At 44.5% G+C, this 18,480-nt stretch overlaps 1 protein-coding gene across 31 annotated transcripts in view; it reads right to left on the reverse strand.

The window, feature by feature from the left end:
• Positions 1-18,480, reverse strand: part of MAGI1 (membrane associated guanylate kinase, WW and PDZ domain containing 1) — a 344,450-nt gene that overhangs the window by 54,648 nt on the left and 271,322 nt on the right. For 14 of the 31 annotated variants that reach the window (XM_064519147.1, XM_064519159.1, XM_064519158.1 and 11 more), the window contains 7 exons: positions 17,556-17,638; positions 14,276-14,314; positions 9,712-9,769; positions 6,528-6,616; positions 5,410-5,502; positions 1,547-1,729; positions 155-775 (listed from right to left, as the gene is read on the reverse strand). In XM_064519147.1, coding sequence (XP_064375217.1) covers positions 155-775; positions 1,547-1,729; positions 5,410-5,502; positions 6,528-6,616; positions 9,712-9,769; positions 14,276-14,314; positions 17,556-17,638 — 1,166 coding nt within the window. The remainder of the gene's footprint in view (positions 1-154; positions 776-1,546; positions 1,730-5,409; positions 5,503-6,527; positions 6,617-9,711; positions 9,770-14,275; positions 14,315-17,555; positions 17,639-18,480) is intronic. The other 17 variants (XM_064519169.1, XM_064519166.1, XM_064519168.1 and 14 more) reach the window with 4 other exon arrangements.

Raw genomic sequence — 18,480 nt, forward strand, 5'->3', positions numbered from 1 at the left:
TACTGTATATATAACCTAAGAACAGTCAACATAGGGCAGTTTCTACACCGCAGGACACAAACCATTTCTAAACAGAAGTTCAGGAGAGCAGGTCTTTCATGACACACGTCTCTCTCTCAAGAAAACGTATTTTCAAGCAATTCTGAAGACCTACCTCCTCGCTGCACCAGCAACGTGACTTCGCTTCCTTTAGGACATTCAATCAGCATATCCACCACCTGGTTGTGAGTGAGGCTCTGCACATTCTTCTTGTTGACTTCAACTATGAGGTCGCCTTCCTTCAGGCCCCGGCACCGTGGGCTGTCTACGATTTGTTTCACTCTTTGGCCGCCCCCACCGGGACTGTCCGCTATAGTAAAACCAAAGCCCATAGGCCCTTTCACTATATGCACAGTTATGAGTTCAGGCTGTGTTGCTATCGAAGACGCCAAGGAGACGGTATCGTTGGGGTAGCCATGGGACCCGTTGGAGGAGACTTCAGCCGGGCTGCTTGGCCTTGCTTCCTTTGTGCCATTTACCTTCCCCGTTTTACTACTGTGGCTCGCCGGAGAGTCGTAATTTTCCTGCCCGTTCACAATGATCGGCTCTTTATCCAAAATCGCCACGGACGTAACCAGGCTTGTGTTGGGATCGTCGGGATCAAAGGGCAGCGGGTAGCCTCGGCACAGTTCAAGGTCCACGCTGGCACCGATGGGAATGGACTGGAAGATTTTCACGACTTGAGCGTGGGTATGGCCCAGCACGCAGGTATCATTCACGCTGACTATGACATCCCCTGCAGAAGACACAGGCAGATACACCAAAACCATTTAGCTGCATCACTTTTGTGCATGAAGCTCCCCCAGGAGTCTGAGGACTCCAGCTTGAGAGCTCTGATCCGCAGCATCCATGGGTGCTACTCAGAGGGGAGTAGCAACATTTAAATACCTTTGCAAGGAAAAAGAGTAGTCGCGCCTGGGCAAATGAGAACTATCTGTACGCAACGGGTTCTCTGCATAATGCTTTCACATATATAAACATTTTTGACAGTGAAAATGCAGTTTGGCTCATGCAAAAAATTAATAAATTCAAATGACAATATATGGCCCATTTAACAGTTATTGTGAAGCCCAGCTCTCGCTGTTATGCACTGTGCTACACTGACATATGATTGAAACAAAACTGGGAGCACATGAGGGCTATAACAGAAGGCTCTCAACTACCAAGTGCTCAAATATGGTGCCATATACCATGTCTCACACTTATTAAGTGATGATTTGTTTTTAATACTGGGGCTAGAAGACAAGGATGTTTACGGTTGTGATTTTCCATGTATAACTCAGGATCTGAGGCCTCAGGTGATTCCTAACAGGAGTTCACCGTGCTGGCCCTAATTTCAGCCAGAACAAACAAACTGGCCCGTTGTTTCCTTGCCACCCATCGGGAACCGCGCTCTCAGTGCCTCCATGCAGGAAAAAGAAAAATAGGTGACTCCTCGCCCATTCCCTGGGCAGCACTACAATGAAAATGTGCATAGCATTGTGATTTTGATTTAAAGCCTGAGTACCTGTTTCCATTTTGCCATCCAATGCTGCAGGGCCATCAAGCACCAAACTTTTGATTTGGAGAAATTCATCCGGCTCATCCCCTCCAACAACGGTGAAGCCGAATCCTCTGCTGCTTTTCCTTAGCTTGGTGTGGATGAACTTCCCTTTCAACTCAGAAGGGTTTCGGGTAAAAAATGGTTTTCCTGTTTAGGAAGTTTAGAAAAATCTATAAATAGGCAGGCAAGAACATCTGGTCTGTTCTTCCTCTTCCCCTCCCTATTCTAGCAATTGCACGGGCAAATACGGCAGTGCTTTGGGACAGAAACTCCAGTTTACTTGCGTCTCGTCCCACTCCACCCATTTCACTGGGACCAATCATGCAGTAAAAGGAGTGAGCAAAAGTCCTACTACTTGGCCCTTCTGTCCCAGAACTGGCAATTCCTTGGGCAGAGCGTGCCGAATCGCACAGGCTGGGGAGGAAGCACAAACGCCTGCCATAGAAGAAGGTCACAGGGAGACATTCTTGGAAAAGGAATATCTCTATGTTTTTAACCACTTGACCTTCTCCCAGCCCACCGTGCAAGAAAAAACTTCTGAGCAAGACACACGTTAATCTAACCCTCCCCACCACCTTCACTACCACCCTATGACCTCCTCTGAAGAAAAACGGGGAGGGTGCTGATGCTCTTCAGATACCGTTTGAAGTGCTGCCTACTTTCTTGCTGCTCCTTGCCTGTTGTGGATGAAACACTGCCGTTGTGAAGCACGGATCAAAGAGCACCCCAGGACTGGAGTGGCTGTGCTGGAGGGCTGTTAACAACGCTCTCGAGGAGCACAGCGGAGAGAGAACAAGGTGCTCTCCAAACAAAAGCGCGTCCTCGCAAAGCATGTTCCACAAGCTCTGAAAATTTGCTGCACTTCACAATGCCAACATTAAGCACCTTTGCACTTTTAATTGTTTCTGATGCTTAGAGAGGAAAAGGCTGTGTCACTAAGCCCTCTGGTGACAGCTCCAGGATCAGCAGTGCCTGCTGCAGCCAGCAGAGCTGGCACACTTTCAAAAACCTCGGCAGCACCACTGCGGGCCACTGCTCCGAAAGCAGACCTTGAGGGAGGGCTCAGGGATTTGAGGCTCGTAAGCCTTCAATTGGGAAGAGGGGCGGCGGGGGGAAAACACGTGCATTTGAAGATGATTCACGAGGGGGCAGCGTGAGGGCTTGCACCCTTCTGCCTTTGAAGGGGAGCACGTGAATATGGTAATCCTGCACGCCGGGGCAGATGCTCTGCTCAGAGCCCAAACTGCAAAAAAAAGTGCAACCCAATGTCCCAGGTAATACGGATGGCTGAGAGGCAGCATATATGACCTGGGCTCATTTTTGGTTCAAATACAAGCAGAGCAAGCAAAGCTTGCCGGCATCTGCCTAAAAACACAGCAAGAACTTGCCCAGCAGTAAGAGGGAAGAGTAGCACATTAGTCCACACCATAGGCTACATCCTGCATTTATCATTTTGGAGGAGGTCTCATTTCAGATGAGCACATTACAAAACACCCGCTGGGAGCGTGGCAGCAGAGGCCCAGGAGAGGGTGCTCTGTTCCTCGTGCTCACGTCGGTGGCAGGGATGGAAACCGCTGGTCCAGGGGCGGCTGGAGATAGCAGCTGCCGGAGCAAGCGAGAGAAGAGGGGAGCAGCACCGTGAAAGGAGGAGGAAAGAACAAAAGCAAGGGGAAAGTCACTGGTGAGTGCCAGGACACGCCACGCAGAGCGGTGCTGAGACAGGCTAATGCTTTCCCGTAACACTGCCCTAAAATTTCAGTGGAGAGCAGTCAGGAGTGGTGGAGAGCTGGGTATGGCTTCTCTCCTCATCCCCAGGGCGACTGGCCCATTGCATCGCCATGCACGGACGCCTGGGCAGCCCTCACTCCGATCTCAGTGCAACACGCTGACGTGTCATTCACAGGTTTCCCCCCAGAATCGGCTGTTTTGGGGCACTCCCACACGATGCCTAACGCATCCCTGAACCATGCCAGCATACCAGACCTCCCGTGCTTTTCCTTGCTGCCAGTCTGATGACTCTCATACACTCTAATACCCTGCGGGAAGGTGCTGGGGGCTTTGGATGCTGTCAGATTGGGCAGACCTGCTTCAGAAGGGCTGAGCCACCTGCGGCAGAGCCCTCCCTGGTTCTCCACGGCAGCAAACACAGCCAGGACTGCAGCAACCTGTCCGGCTTGCCTTCAGGGACCACCTCCAAACTGCCGAGTGCAGGAGCACTTCCCAGTTCCCAGGGCCAGCCCTCCCCCTGTCCACTCCCCGATCTACCAGGATGACACATGCTCCAGCCAATTTTCTGCTCTTTCACCTTCCCCAGCCTCTGGCTTTCTGCAGACCAGGTCAATGCCACATACTTGCTACACAATTTACACAGAGCTAAGATGAAGCACACTTACGACCACTTACAGTAACAACCAGAGAGCACCTGTACTGACAACAGATATAAGTGAAACTCTCTGTCCTTTTTGGCAATCTGATCTGGCAAGGTTTCAGCTCATGCTGCAAATAAAAGAAAAAATCATGTCCTGTCTAGCTGGTTATTTAAGACAAGCCACTGACCTGTGAGCAGTTGGCCATCCACATACCACTAACACTAAGAAATAAGGCTGTAATTATACCAAAGCACTTCGGCACATGTTTAGTTCAAAATTAAAGTAGGTCCATAGTAAGACTGCAAGGTTGGAGCCCAAGTCTGTAGGTCTTTCTGAAAAAGCACTTTGCACCAGCCTCTATTACCAGTATCATTCCCTCCCTATGCAGAGTTTCCCAAAGGTGCTAGCGACTTCATGAGCTTCAACTCATGAGTTTTTTCAGAAGCAATGTGTGGCCAAGGCACTTGTCCCTTTTTCCCTTCTGGTACTGCAGACAGTCAAGGATTGAGCATGGAGGCCTGGTAGCTCTGTAAAGCTCCCCAAGCAGCAGAGGATCTTCAAGATCCTCCTTCTGGTATTCCCCCAGCTCCTACTCCCTCTACAGTTAAAGCATTTGAATTCAATTTTTCATTTGGATTCAAAGCACAAACACAAAAAAGGAAACCCATAAAATCACAAGCCAGACCCTTCCCTGGCAAAACTAGAAACGAGCTATTCAGGCAGCCACAAATGCAAGCAGGACATCCGAGCTCTCCAAAATTAAGGTACTGCCAAACAGCGCCAATGATGTATGCACATCACAGCTCCCAAACACACTGACCAGCTGCCAGGGCTGTTAAACCCGCTTTAACCTGACAGTCTGCCTGCCCCCGCGTGCAGACATGGTGTGATACTGTCTTTGGCTCTCAAACTAAAATCTGATCATGTTAATGCATGTTAGTGTTTTAATCACATTGCAGCATGATGAGGTTTTTTGTTGGTTTTTTGGAAGGGAAGGTTAGCTTGTATGAACAGAAAGAAACACCTGCACTGGATCTTATTACAAGATTCACATTCTAAACTCAGTAGGAGTTTAGCAGATGCAAAAGCCTAGTCCCTGTGTGCCCCTACAGCTCTGCAGAAAAGGGATCTGCATGCATCTACTTGCATTTGCATCCCCTAGCTGTTGCTGTTAAATCCTGATGATGTGGAAACTCCTTTTTTCACCCTGCCTTTTTAAAGACCTGGAACTTTTCAAAAACCATGGAGAACTGCCACAGTCCTCTTATCATGTGGGCAGTCTCATTTGCCTCACATCTGGTAGCAAGGACTATTGCTCTCAAAACCTAGGGGTATTCCCCAAGCTCGTGCCCTGGTCCTGTGATGGAGATCCTCCCTTTGCTGGTGGTTGAAGAAATTTTGTTCTCAGGAAAAACCTTGCTTGTTGCAGTTTAACAACTGGCTTAACAAGGTTGTTACCTTGCACTGGTGCCTCCCGAACTGCCTGTTGGTTGTTTGAAACATGGTTTGGAGCAGCGGGTGGTGGGAGAGATGGACACTCCTCTGTCCATTCTAGAGAGGGCAGAGAGGGAAACGTTACTTGTTTCACAACCGCACTACGAGCTCCTGCACATAAACACACTCAAGTGTGGGGTCGAACACAGAAGATATGTGAAGCATGACAAGATGGGAAGCAGAGCCATGGAGACACGAATAACTTGAGATATTCAAAAACAATTCAGTAGGACTCTCTATGTCCAGGTCAACTGATCTGTCTGCTGTGGTTTTCTATCTCGCACTCAAATTTGGGGCTTGAAATGATTTGCATCCAAGTGGTCTCGACATTTTGTATGAAATCTGCTCTCCACAACCCTCATGGCACCCGTTCCCCTTGATTTTTAAGCAGTAGAGCTGATGTTGCAGGAAATGGGGCTGCAGAGGCCTAAATTATCTTCCCCTTGGACCATAAAAGTTGTTCAGCTGAGAGGTGGGAAAGTTATGAAGGTATCAAAACAAACCAAAATGCTAGAAGTCCCTCATAGCAGTCAGGCTGCATAAAAAGAATAAAAATAAAAGAAAGTGATTCAAAATAATCAAATTGTGTTAGATGTTACAGCTCAACAACACCCAAAGGTCTTGGGTTAAGAACTCATGCATATGGAGAAGTTTCTTTAGTGTACATGTAAATGCTGACTCCTCGTCTTCTTCTATAGCCTGTTAGTCCCAGTGCAGGCTAGAACAACGCTGGCTTGAGTAAACTTGGTGGAGCATATTAAAGAGAAAAAGCGGGGTTTTATTATTTCTGAGGAGCCTAGAAACTTTCCAGAAATAAAGGATATTGGGGGGGGGGGGGGGAAGCATCTCTCTATTACAGGGCTGCAAGCTACCAAACTAAAGTGGTTATGTGCTTCAGATTTTCTCCTCTGCTGCATCTTCTGTGAGGAGTATATGTAAACCTTCCTATGCTTGCCATTTTGCCTTCAAACGCCAAGGGCTACGGAAGGAAGGACAAACACACCAGCACGGAGCTGCCGACTCCAGGGAGGGCACGTGCCCGCAGTGAAAAGCCCAACCATCATGCCCACCCTGGTGCCAACCTTCTGGTGGTTGTTGCTGTTGCTCGAGCTGTTTCTTCCTCTTCGCTTCAAGAACGGGGTTTTCATATTGTGTCTTCCGGTTGATGTGGCTGGGGAAGAAAAAGAGCAATAAATTAGGAAACCCTTTATGTGACAAGCGGGAATGACAGGCATGGCTCAAAACTCCTGAGGAAAGGAGCAAAATAGGAAACAAACCCAACAGCAGCACATATGGAGCAACGCTCACCATTCGTGCCAAAAGGCATATTTAGGAAAACAAGTGGATTGCAGTATTGATATGATGTCTTGAGTAGGAATGGCTAATTCCTTCAAATACATTAAAGTAGTCTTCTATCTCTGAAAAATGAGATTAAAGCAGAAAAGGCGCTCTGCCTGATTGCATCTTAAAAGACAGGCCCATATCAACCCTGCTTTAATCAGACTCCCAGAGGTGCAGTCATTCCCTGGCTCACTGAAGTTAAAAAAACCAACAACTGGTAACATCTGTCAGCTATGTGATCAATGCACACGATTAACAGTCTCTGAAAAATATCTGCCTGGATGCAGGCTAGGAGGTGAAAAGCTGGGCTCTGGATGAATCTAAATATATACAGAATTAGCCACCAGGGAATACTCCCAGTTGGAACCAGTGTTTGGTGGAACTTCAGCTGGTCTCCTCAGAGGGCCCGCAGGCTGCTTTTGACCTGAAATTAGGTGTTTATCACTAATATTTTTACCAATTTCAGGAAAAAACGGCAATGCGGAAAACAAAACAAAACACCTCAGCCCCAAACACAGTGGATGAGCAATGCACTCGGCAGAGGAATTCACCATTTCACAGAACCAAACGATCACCAGCAAGAGACGCCCGGGCGGCGCGGGCAGAGTTTGCGGGATTCGCTGCGAACAAGCACTGCGGTCGAGATTACCGGTTTATCAGCCGTCCGGTTCAACAGCAATCGCTCAATAGTGATTTTGCTACGACAAAGAAGCAGGTAGCCCCAAGCAAATTACAGCAGCCTACCACCAGGAACGCTGTTACTGAATTGGTTTCACCGGGAAAAAGAGAGCAAAAGAGAGCATTTGGTAAGTGATTTCGAAATAGAGAAAAGCAACCCTTAATCTGCCCCTGTGTGACATCGGTTGTTTATTCACATTAATCACAGGGATGGTTTGAAATAGCTATATACAGCCAGGCATCTCTCTGTGCAAGACTTGCAGAGGGGAGCGGGTTACCAAAAGGATAAAAATGTTCATGTCCAATTTCTGTAATCTCTCTCTTAGTGTGGAGTAAAAGTTTCTCCATCACTACAAACAGTTCTTATTACCAAGGAACTGGTAGGGTTAATTGTAATAGCTGAAAACACGTATTTGGGTGCAAGTCAAGGCTTACCATTAGGAACTTGTTATTTTATCATCTCTTTTCCCACATCTTTATCAAAAAATACAAGTTTTCAAGTAATTACCATATGAGCATACTAGAGAGTCCTGTTCAGAATTTTTCTGCTAAAGATCAACATTAAATCACTAGAAAAATACCTAATACATCAAATAAGCAACTAAAAACAAGTTCATGAGTTTTGTAAGTGGTTTGCAATTACAAGCGGTTTTCGGAAAGCTGAGAAAGATGACAATGGCTTCTAAAGGTGATTTAATTTAAACTTTCGGGTGTTACAGTTGTTTCTCAATGAAAACTTTTAAGTGGAATAGAAAGAGTGCTTCAATTGGAAGGGACAGAGATAAATGCTTAAATTATAAACTTCTTACTATCTGATAGATAGTAAGTTTATCTGATAGATAGTAAATAGAATAAACTTAGGTCTCATTGCTGTTACTTTTCTATTTAACTTCATCACTAAGGAGTGCCACAAAATTAACAGGCACGTATAGATAAAGCAACACGAAAAACGCTGGAGAGACCTCTTGGCATGACATTTAATGGCCGAAAAATATTCTTGATGTCTTTAGTAAATAAATGTCAAGCCTTAATTACACAGCTTGCTAACCTTGTTTCCCTAGGCACAGATGGCAGGGTCAGAAACGAGCCAAAGCAGACAGAAACTGTACTCCGTGTCTATTCTGAGGGCTATCATAAGCCATCCTACTAGACAGGAGTATACACATAATTAAAAATTCATTTTACGGGGTCAGTGATGAAACAAAACTCAGATCTCTGGTTTCCCAAGGGAGCGTTCTGTCATGTAGATAAAAAAGAAGCTGCTCTAATTCCAGCGAGAGTCGCATTAAACCCGTAATTCTGCACAGACCAGCGCAATGCAATGCCAACAGCTCGATGGCGGTTATTTGGTCACACAGACGTTTCTATCCCTCCTTTTGAGCATTCCTTTATTCATAACTGCGTTGGCGGTCTGCTTTGTGTGCTCAAGTTTTGTTACATTAAGGGAATCAGGCTCAGTTAATGGCACACTTGTTAATGCTGTATGAATCTCATCTTAAAGAGAGCTCTACTTTGGCAAAGGAGAGGGTCAGGATCACCCTCCATCTTTCCAAATTAGGGTCTTTACTGAAAAAGCAGGAGTTCAGGGGGGACTTCATGCCTTTGAGCAGCAAGGTGCTGGGGTTTTGCATACCCTGAATCTTGTATGCTCTTTCCCTCCCTGCATGCTCCCCGACCCCAGGATGCCCCTGCCTTCCCTGAGCTCATCCCAACTCTGGGATGCTCCTGCCTCCCCCCCAAGCTCACCCCAACCCCAGGATGCCCCTGCCTTCCCTGAGCTCATCCCAACTCTGGGATGCTCCTGCCTCCCCCCCCAAGCTCACCCCAACCCCAGGATGCCCCTGCCTTCCCTGAGCTCATCCCGACTCTGGGATGCTCCTGCCTCCCCCCCCAAGCTCACCCCGACCCCGGGGTGCTCCTGCCTCCCCCGAGCTCACCCCGACCCCGGGGTGCTCCTGCCTCCCCCCGAGCTCACTAGCAATACCGTGCTGGAGGGGCTCGAGAGTGCTCCTGCGGGTGCAAGGGCGGTGGGCTGAGATGCAGATCCCACAGGAGGGTGAGGAACAGCAGAAGCAGCTGCCCTCTCCCACCACAGCCCCTCAGCCACCCCCCTGCCCACTCAGGGGCCGGGGCTGCTCCTCCTCCTCCTCGACATGACATGCAACCAACACAGGGGTCCGGACTGCCGCAGGGGAAAGCGTTTCTCTCCGCCCGACAGCCAGCCCAGAACCGCAGAGCAGCACTTACTCTACATAGTAGACACCATATACGGGATCCTCAATTTTCTCCCAGCCAGCAGGCAATTCTGTAAATAGAAAAAAAATTACTGAAGCCTCCAGTGCAGATTTTTTCCCCATTCTTGCTTAAGGCACAAACTCATCAGCAGCTCAGACTCTGCTTCCAACGCAGTTTTCGGGATGCTCACAGCCTCCTCTTTAAAGGATGGCATGGCATGTCACCAACCTCAGAAGCTGTCCCGCTAGTGCTGGGTTAGCAAATCACTGGGAAAATGTCATAGCCCGTCAATTTTAGATTTGCTTTTTTGCATTAAATGAGAAAATGATCAATACATTTCCTGTCTGCAAGTGCCTCAAGCTCCTCCCGGCTGGGCTGCCCTGGGCACAGCGGCTGGAGGCGGAGGCACGGCAACGGCAGCGGAGGCCGGCTGCAAGGCAGAGGATTTTAGTGCCAGCCTACGAAGACGGCTGAGATCATGGCGAGCAGTTTTGGCAGACTAACAGATGAACCAATTTCATCTCCCGTCCCAGGGCTGGGCCAATTGTGCTCACCACTGCTGATAAAAGTGTATTTTTCTAAACTTTTCTTAGGGATTTGCATTGCTTTGCTTAGCCCTGATCCAACGTAAAAGTGCACCTTGGTAATTGGGCAATGTGAATTTAATGTAAACGGCCCCCATACGGCAACCACCCTCCTGGGTGCTTCCACACACAGATCTATTTCGCTGCATAACACTTAATATAAAAACACATGTTTGCATAATCACATGTAACAGCAATTTCCTTTTTTAATTAGCATAATTAACAAAAAAACAGTTCTGAAGATGAAATTAACATTTGGAAACGTATCCACTTTTGTTCCTGTTGATTTTCTAGACTGGAAGCACATAGCACTTTAACTGTAATTAGTGAATGTAATAAAATCACTTCAGTTATTTTTCAGGTTATTAAAGTTGTATATGTTACTTAAGGGGCCTGATCCTTGCCCCACTCATTTTAATACACCATGTTCCCATTAGCTGCAGGCACTGAAATAAATCATCCTAAAACCCAAGTGGTGTTTTTATGGAAATCTGTGAATCAGCCCAAAAGAAGGCTACACCACGCCACAGACCGTGCAAGTGCAGTCCCTGCCCCACAGACCCTATAAACTTAATAAATAAATAATAAGAAAAAGCCACTGTCAGATAAGACAAGTTCACAGGATGTCTACTCAAATATCCCCTGCAAAATAATTCCTCAAGGATATCACTAAACTGACAAGACCAATAGTAAATCACCAGTGCTTATTTACTATCAAAGGCAAAGATTTATTATTTTCATTAATGGCATCAACTGGTGAGCCCGTACAATCAACAATGGTCCATTAATTAGAATAAATGTAACTATCTAGTTCTGTATTTATAGTCTCTGGCTATGCTGCCATAAGGATAGAAATATTTCCAGACTGAAGATGAACAGAATCTATACAAACACACATGGACTAATTACTCAAAGTTTATGTTTGTGTTCAGAATTGGCTGAACATTACATGAAATTCACTTCATGGTTTTTGCTCCACATGTCCCTTATTTGCCGATATAAGGTAGGTTTTCCGTTCTCATCATTATTTAATGCCTATCAGTTTTAACGTCTTTGGATTCCTTGAGACATAAGCAATTAAATGCAAGCCAGTGCTAACTTTCGGGCATGAAAACACTTTGCAATTTTATCAACAGACCAATCTGAAATGACTTCTTTGGAAACTGATACTCTTCTACACCGTGCAAGAAGGAAGACTACATGTGGGCAGAAGTTAAAAAGCTACAGGCCAATCTTGAAAGTCTTTCTGCAAAGTGAACATCTGATTTGCAAAGGACTCTCATATGGTGAAAACACTGTTGGACTTGTTTAAAGCGTTTCAGTGCAATTAAATTACGACCTAGCAAGCATTCAGGAAAATCACAATTTGTGGCAGCCATTTTACTCCTAATTTGCACTATGGTGAATGGTGAAGAGACCAAGCTGGAAAAAATAAAAAAAGTGAAGGGAGGGAGAAATAATGCACAAATGCCTTAAAATGAGATTGTATGGACTGTGAAGTGTTTTTGATTTTTAAAGCTCAAGCGGAAATATTTTGCTTTCTTTCTCTTCCTAATAGTTTTTAATATTTATTTTTTTTTCTTCTAAAGAACTTTCACAAAGGTCAGAAAATGTGCAGTGTCCTGAACCCCAAAATGGTACTATGCCCAAAGCACTCCAGGCTACTGGGCAGGCTTGCGTCTCTGCAGCTCTCCGTTTAAGGAAGATAATTCTGTGTTCTCAGAAGTAAAAAACCCACCAAACTGCTGCTTTCAACCCATTACTTGTTGATTATGTAGATGTGCTTTCAGACTCCTAAAAGCTTCTGAAATTTCTCTAAAGCAAAAGGTTAGCCAGTATACTCCATAGCCACATCACACACTCTAGCACCTCAGCTGCTTTAAAATATTCATCTTCCTATTTTACTTTTCCTGCCAAATTGAAGATGACCCTGAGCATTAGGTTGTACTATAAACGTAAGATTTCCAAAAACCATTTTGCGTCATTAGGAGCCGTATGGTTTTTAGTTTGGCGTACCCATGAAGCACTCTGTAGACTCGAAATACTTGTCAGCAGGTAACTTCAACGGAGAAATATTCAATTTTACACTTTTAAAGCCTGGGGTAAATACATGAATTCCTGCTGAGATCCTCTTGTTTAGTATTCTACCCTACAGAAGGGATGGATGGATTCCTAAAAAAGAACTTCTCTAACTGCCAGGGCCTTAAACACATCCTTGCATCACTACAAAGGAGCTGGAGTTGACTTCAGTGAATTCAGCTCCTACTGCTCCCTGCGTAGGTGAGCCCAGGAGGACCTGCCCATGTTTATGTCCGATTCTACTCCAAAGGCTACATTTTTGCGTCCTTTTGTGTGATTTTATGCCAAAAGAGAAGTAATCTATTACTACATATTAAATCCACCTCTGGAAGAAAAAAATCATGCAAATACTTCCAGTTTTAATTTCTCATACTTAGAAAACAAACTTTAGATAAACGAAGGAGCTAAATATCTGGCAACAACCAGTTTATGCTAATCATGAGTAACCTTAGTGAACAGGCCATATGTTTTCATGCCCCATCGCTAATGTTGCTGTAACCAACTGAACCATTTGAAAATGTCTTTCTTCACACTGCAATATTTGCAGATCTCAACAACACATCTATGGGCTGTGACCTCAATAGAACTTGTCTGCATTAAAACCAAGGGAACATCTCATGATGTCAGAGTAAAACACTTGTAAGTGAGGGCAGAAACTGAGGTCAGCCTTATCAACTACTGAGTTTCCCTGCATCTATTTCTTCTGCCCTTCTCTTGCGCTGGATCCCGCTAACAGACTGCAAAGAGGGAACATTTCTCTTACTGCCTCTAATTTTGCTTTTTGACCTTTATTTCAAGTCACTCTTTGTGAAGACCTCCACGAAAAACGCCTGCAGGCTATTGGTAGGCATCCACCTACTCCTGATGCTAGCTGGTCTGCTGGTGACCATCTGTCTGGGCTGTGCGTAATGCTGACATGCAACTCAAGTGCCTGCACTCTTCTTCAAACTGTAATTTCTGTTAAATTCTTGCTCTAAAAGAAGTTAGGCCTCCAACATTATCCCAAGCGTATTATCCAGAAGAGTAGTTCTTCGAGTACTATTAAAAGTCCAGGCAATAACTGCTGGCTCCCGATGACGTATCCATCACAGCGAAGTGGGAAGCAGAATACACTTGCAAGTCATTACAGAAACCAGAGGTTAATTCTCTGGTAATACAATCCTTCAGTACGCAGAACTATAAACTGTAAATACAATGCTCTTTAAAGCAATAATAGACCTAGTGGAAATAAAATCCTATGCAACCCCTTACGTCTTTCAGCTTTCCAAGTGCACTAGAGCATAGCTGAACAGAAATAACAACTACCTCCACCATCGGTATAAACAGAACAAGCACCGCTGAGATTAGATATTAAGACAGCATTCTTCACTAAAAGATGCAGCAAATAAAAGTGTACTGCATCATCTCAAATAATCTGTTTACAAAACCATGTACTGCAGTAAAAAGTTTTACTGTTTCACTCCCAAGCTCAGCAAAAGCATTCTATGTAATACTTCAGCTTCCTCAATCTCACTGTTTCTCTTGTCTGGGAAATGTCTTTGATCCCAGTCCTGAAAAGGCACCCGATCTCAACTTCGGCATCAGTGGGCTTTTTTCTGGAGACAGCAACACCAGTGGAAAAGCCCTGACTTCTGCAGGGTCCAGGAATAATCAATTTTGAACAAGCTCTGCAAGATTAAGGCCCTCTTTTAACTCTCTTCTTCAAATTCTGAATTAGTAAGAAAAGTACTATAGATCTGTGGCTATGGAAAGACTAATGCTTCTTGGGCCAGGGAAATCTTGCTGCTAAATTAGGCCTTGTTAAAATAAAAAACTTGAAAGATGCAAAATGACACAAAGGAGAAGATAAGCAATTAAAGGCTTAAAACAGTGCAGTTGAAGTCAAACATCAAAACGAGAGATGGATGATTTACCTAGTTCACTGTCCAGTTCCTCCGTGTGTACCCCTTCTTCTCCAAGGGAAGAGCAGTAAATGAGACAGAAAAAATTAAAAGAAAATTTCAGATACCAGCACCAAGCAAGAAATCCCCTAAGCAAATAGCAGAACCAGCACTAATTTTCTACAGATCTAGCCAAAGCTTTCAGTTTATCATATTTTAGTGACCAGAATATTGATGGATCTGATGTAGATTATGAAAGAACCAGTTCTTGCATTCTGAAGATATCTATATCAATTGACCACATTCACGCTACAGTTTGATACGGCAAAGTAGTGCATTGTGTTGTTCCCATTTTTGTAGGGACGTTTCTCTCAGATTTGTGTGGTCACACCTTAGCAATCCATTCCGCAGACACACGTATCTCTCAGAAGCCCAGACTTGAGTACTAATGAAGAAATCTGGGAGGAAAACCTTGCATTTAAATAAAAACTAATGCAGCAAGGTATTCAAGAAAGGACCTAAATTTTTGTGCATACAAGGTCGAATTGACTGCAACTGCTTAGATGATTTAAGCTAGATACGAAGTTAAGAGCCTTGTTTAACTGGAGTCCCAGGTCCCTACAGAAGACCAGAAGCGTTGGTGAGGAATAGAGGTATGCACCGGTTTCAGAGGGACACCTGGGACAAAGATCCCATAACAATCTTTGAAACACACAAAGCCATCAATATTCACTGTCGCTCCATTTATCATTAGCTACTCCATATTCATAAGTTAACAGTGACACAGATGATTAAAGTATTGCTCAGCCTATAAATAATAATAATGCAGTCAGAAAATGAAAGATGATGACAAAATCAGAACAGAGATGGTAAAAACAATCTTGGATCTAATACAGCAAAGTGTAAGCAACATAAATGAATGATAGAAGCAAACAGAAGATGTAGCGCCACAGCATTGCTTTTGAAAATTTGGACACCTGAAAACACTTCCGTGACCTGTTTGTAATATATTCTGCCAGAACAGTTGTTTAGGAACATTAGTGTGAATTATGAATTGCAATTTCCTTTGATAGCCTAAACAACTGGGAACTACCAATAACTTGTCCGGGACAAGTATGGTGACAAGGGAGAAACGCACGGCAACTGCACCCAAGCAAGTCTGAAAGGATAGCTCACATTTATAAAACCATAAATGGGACGGGATCAAGACTGAAAACTCGCACACGCAAACACACACAACGAAACAGAGGAGAGCAGTCCCACTGACTTCAGTGGAAATACTCACTACAGTGACCCTTGCCAAAAAACGTCCAACTTATATAACGCAGTAAAAATAACTTTCTCTCTTCTTTGTGCTTACGTTCTTTTCTGAAATTATTCTTATGTGTAAAGCAACATCAGAACAGCCAAGGAAAACTGTACAGTGCACTGCTGTACCTATGAAAAGATCGGTTTAACTACTGTTAAAAATATTCATCAATAAGCAGCTTAGTGAATGGATGAAGGGGCGTGTGGGAAGATGAAATTAGCTGAATGCAAGGGCCTGATAAACAAAAATGCTGCTAATCTGTAAAATTATGAACTTCATTAAATATGAAAAATTACCCAGCTGTATGTTTACAATCCTAATTAAATAAATTATTCCAATATTTGTTTCATAACTGCTACGAGGACAAGAGGTTTGAAAGACCTTCCCTTTGGCAAGAAGCCTTAAAACTGCGGGGTTGAGCCATCCCGCTGGGGCCTTGCGCGGATGCCGGGTGCTCAGCCGGCTCTGGGCGTGGAGCAAGCCGTGCCGGCTCAGCGGCATGCGCCTCTCGGTCACTTCGCCCAGGCTACGGCATAGCCAGCACCTTGCCGGCCAAGGAAGCTTGGACAGAAGTTGCGCTCCAGGGAAAATGAGCCTCCAAAAGCTCACACTGAGACCCATCAACCTCCTCTTCAAATCACCAGCAAAGCTTAACTGCAAGGAGGAGGGTGTTCTGCCTGCATACGGTATGATTTAACTATGTTCTGGTTCTGATTACCCACTGACACATCCATTTTTAGGCCCAGAGCAAGGCCTTTGTTAGTCCAGCTCGCTCCTTGACAGATGACACCAGCTGCTAAGGGATCTGAAGCGGCACCTCAACTCACTGTGCTCGATTTTCGCCCGAGCTTTGCGCACCTTTGCATTTTGGGTAGGTGCTGCATTTTTCACAAGCAAGCTGGCGACTTGCTGCATTGTGTCAGAGAAGGCTGCACAGTCAAATTCTCAAATCCTGCAAAATCTCACATGTGAAAGAAAGCGGAGGTTGAAAAAATGCATGTGCAAAAACAGTAGCAGCAGCTCTGGAGGCCAGGCTTGAACCTACCAGTAAAAACGGATGAACTACACTGATTCTTTTTCAAAGTAAAAACATAACTCATGAGAAGCTGACTCACACCAGTAGCAGATTAATCATGTTACGAAAATTAATTTTACAAGGACAGCACCAACACTGATGAAGTAAACCCTTACATCTTTAAGATCTGTTGACCACGCTAGCATTGTGCTAGCTAAAATTATGGCTTAAAATACCATTAACTCGGCTTGGTCAACAGACCAAACTTTGCAAACAGTTTTTCCCAAATGTTTAAGTTATCTTCATCATGATTCCCCTTCTTCTTCCAGTGCCTCCTTAAGGATGCAGGGAAAGAACCTCCTTCAACAGTCATGCATTTGGCTGCTCTAAATCGGACAGTGGCTTGCATTTCCAACATCTCAAGGAATACAAAATCACATCAGCGGAATTTATGGGGGGTTAAAAATCCGTGATTTCAAATACAATTTCTCTTCAGGAATCTTAACACTAAGTGGACTGTCAGAATTTAACACTAGGAGTGAAGCAATTGAGTTATTTCTGCTCATCAAACAAGGAAATAACAACACAACTCTTTCGATTCATATAAAACAGACTGCTGAAGCGCAACACAGCGGAGCATGCAGAGACTCGGTCGCTCTCCTCCTCCAGCAGCATCCAAGCAGCGAGCGTGTTGGAAAGCTGTCTCGTTCAGCATCAGTGACTATTCAAACGCCTTTGCAGAAACAGAGATGCTTCTTAGTTACTTCTAGCACCGCTCTGTGATTTTTATCACAAGAGCTGCAATCTCAGTGACTATCTTACATGCACAGACAGCATTTTTAGCTAACATTTCTGCATGCTTACTCATAAACCCTTTCACTCCTTTAGCATTTCTGAACACAGGTTATGGAAAAGGGGGAGAGGAAAGGGAGAAAGTCACTTAGAAATGGACCGAACACCTTACTACTTCATTATTTTCAGTCTCTTACCATCATCTTCACATTCTTCTAGAGGCTTCTGCTGTTTGTTCAGGCACCGTGGATCTAGCCAAGATGTTGTTTTTGTATTATGGCTGGAAACCAAAAATGGAAATATAACCTTTGTTAATAAATTGAAGAGCTGAAGTATCAGTGACATAAAAGTATATTTCCTCTTTACTATTCAACAGACCTGAAGGCATACTTTTGCTTCAGAAGATACGGCATTACAATTTGATGTTTTGCAAACTAGTCTACCAAATCACAAGAATCTTGGCATTGAAAGAACAAAGGTGAAAAGTAAAAAAGATAAAATATAAAAATCAGCATTAGTGCCTAGGAGGGTGCACACGAAAGCTGCAACATTATAATATTCATTTCCAAACTTCTGTCTTTGGTGGTTTGTTTTTTAATTCCAGGAGCTATCTCATGAATCCTTTGACTCCTGACGAAAAGACAGAGAAGTATTTTCCCTTCCTCCATAAAAGATACAGTGACCTTTCTCACTGCAAAAGACCTTTGACATTTGTTCAGATTTGACCCAAGCATTAGTCAAAAAATCAAAATTTCCAGGGAAAATTTTCAATGGCACAAACAAAAACGCTCCATCAAAGCCTCTGATGGAAGCTGAACAACTTTGCTGTCAACTCTTCCTTCCTCCAAGTGCCCCGACAGTATCGCGATGCCAGTCCCAGGGGTTACGGCTGCATAGCAAACAGGCTTTAAACAAATATTCTAGAGATTATTTCCCCCCATCATTTGATTTGCATACGGAGAAAAGCGAGCAGCAAAACACCTCTTCTTCAACTCCATGGCATCTTAGACCTGACCTGCAAAGATAGCCCTCCTGCTCCCGATGTCTCATTTTTCTAGCTTAGCCTTTAATGCTGCTTAGCAGTTTTGAGTTCCAATATCCTGCCATGCTATTTACCTCTCC

The sequence above is a fragment of the Dromaius novaehollandiae genome, chromosome 12 (genome assembly GCF_036370855.1).
Source record: "Dromaius novaehollandiae isolate bDroNov1 chromosome 12, bDroNov1.hap1, whole genome shotgun sequence".
NCBI lineage: Eukaryota > Metazoa > Chordata > Aves > Casuariiformes > Dromaiidae > Dromaius > Dromaius novaehollandiae.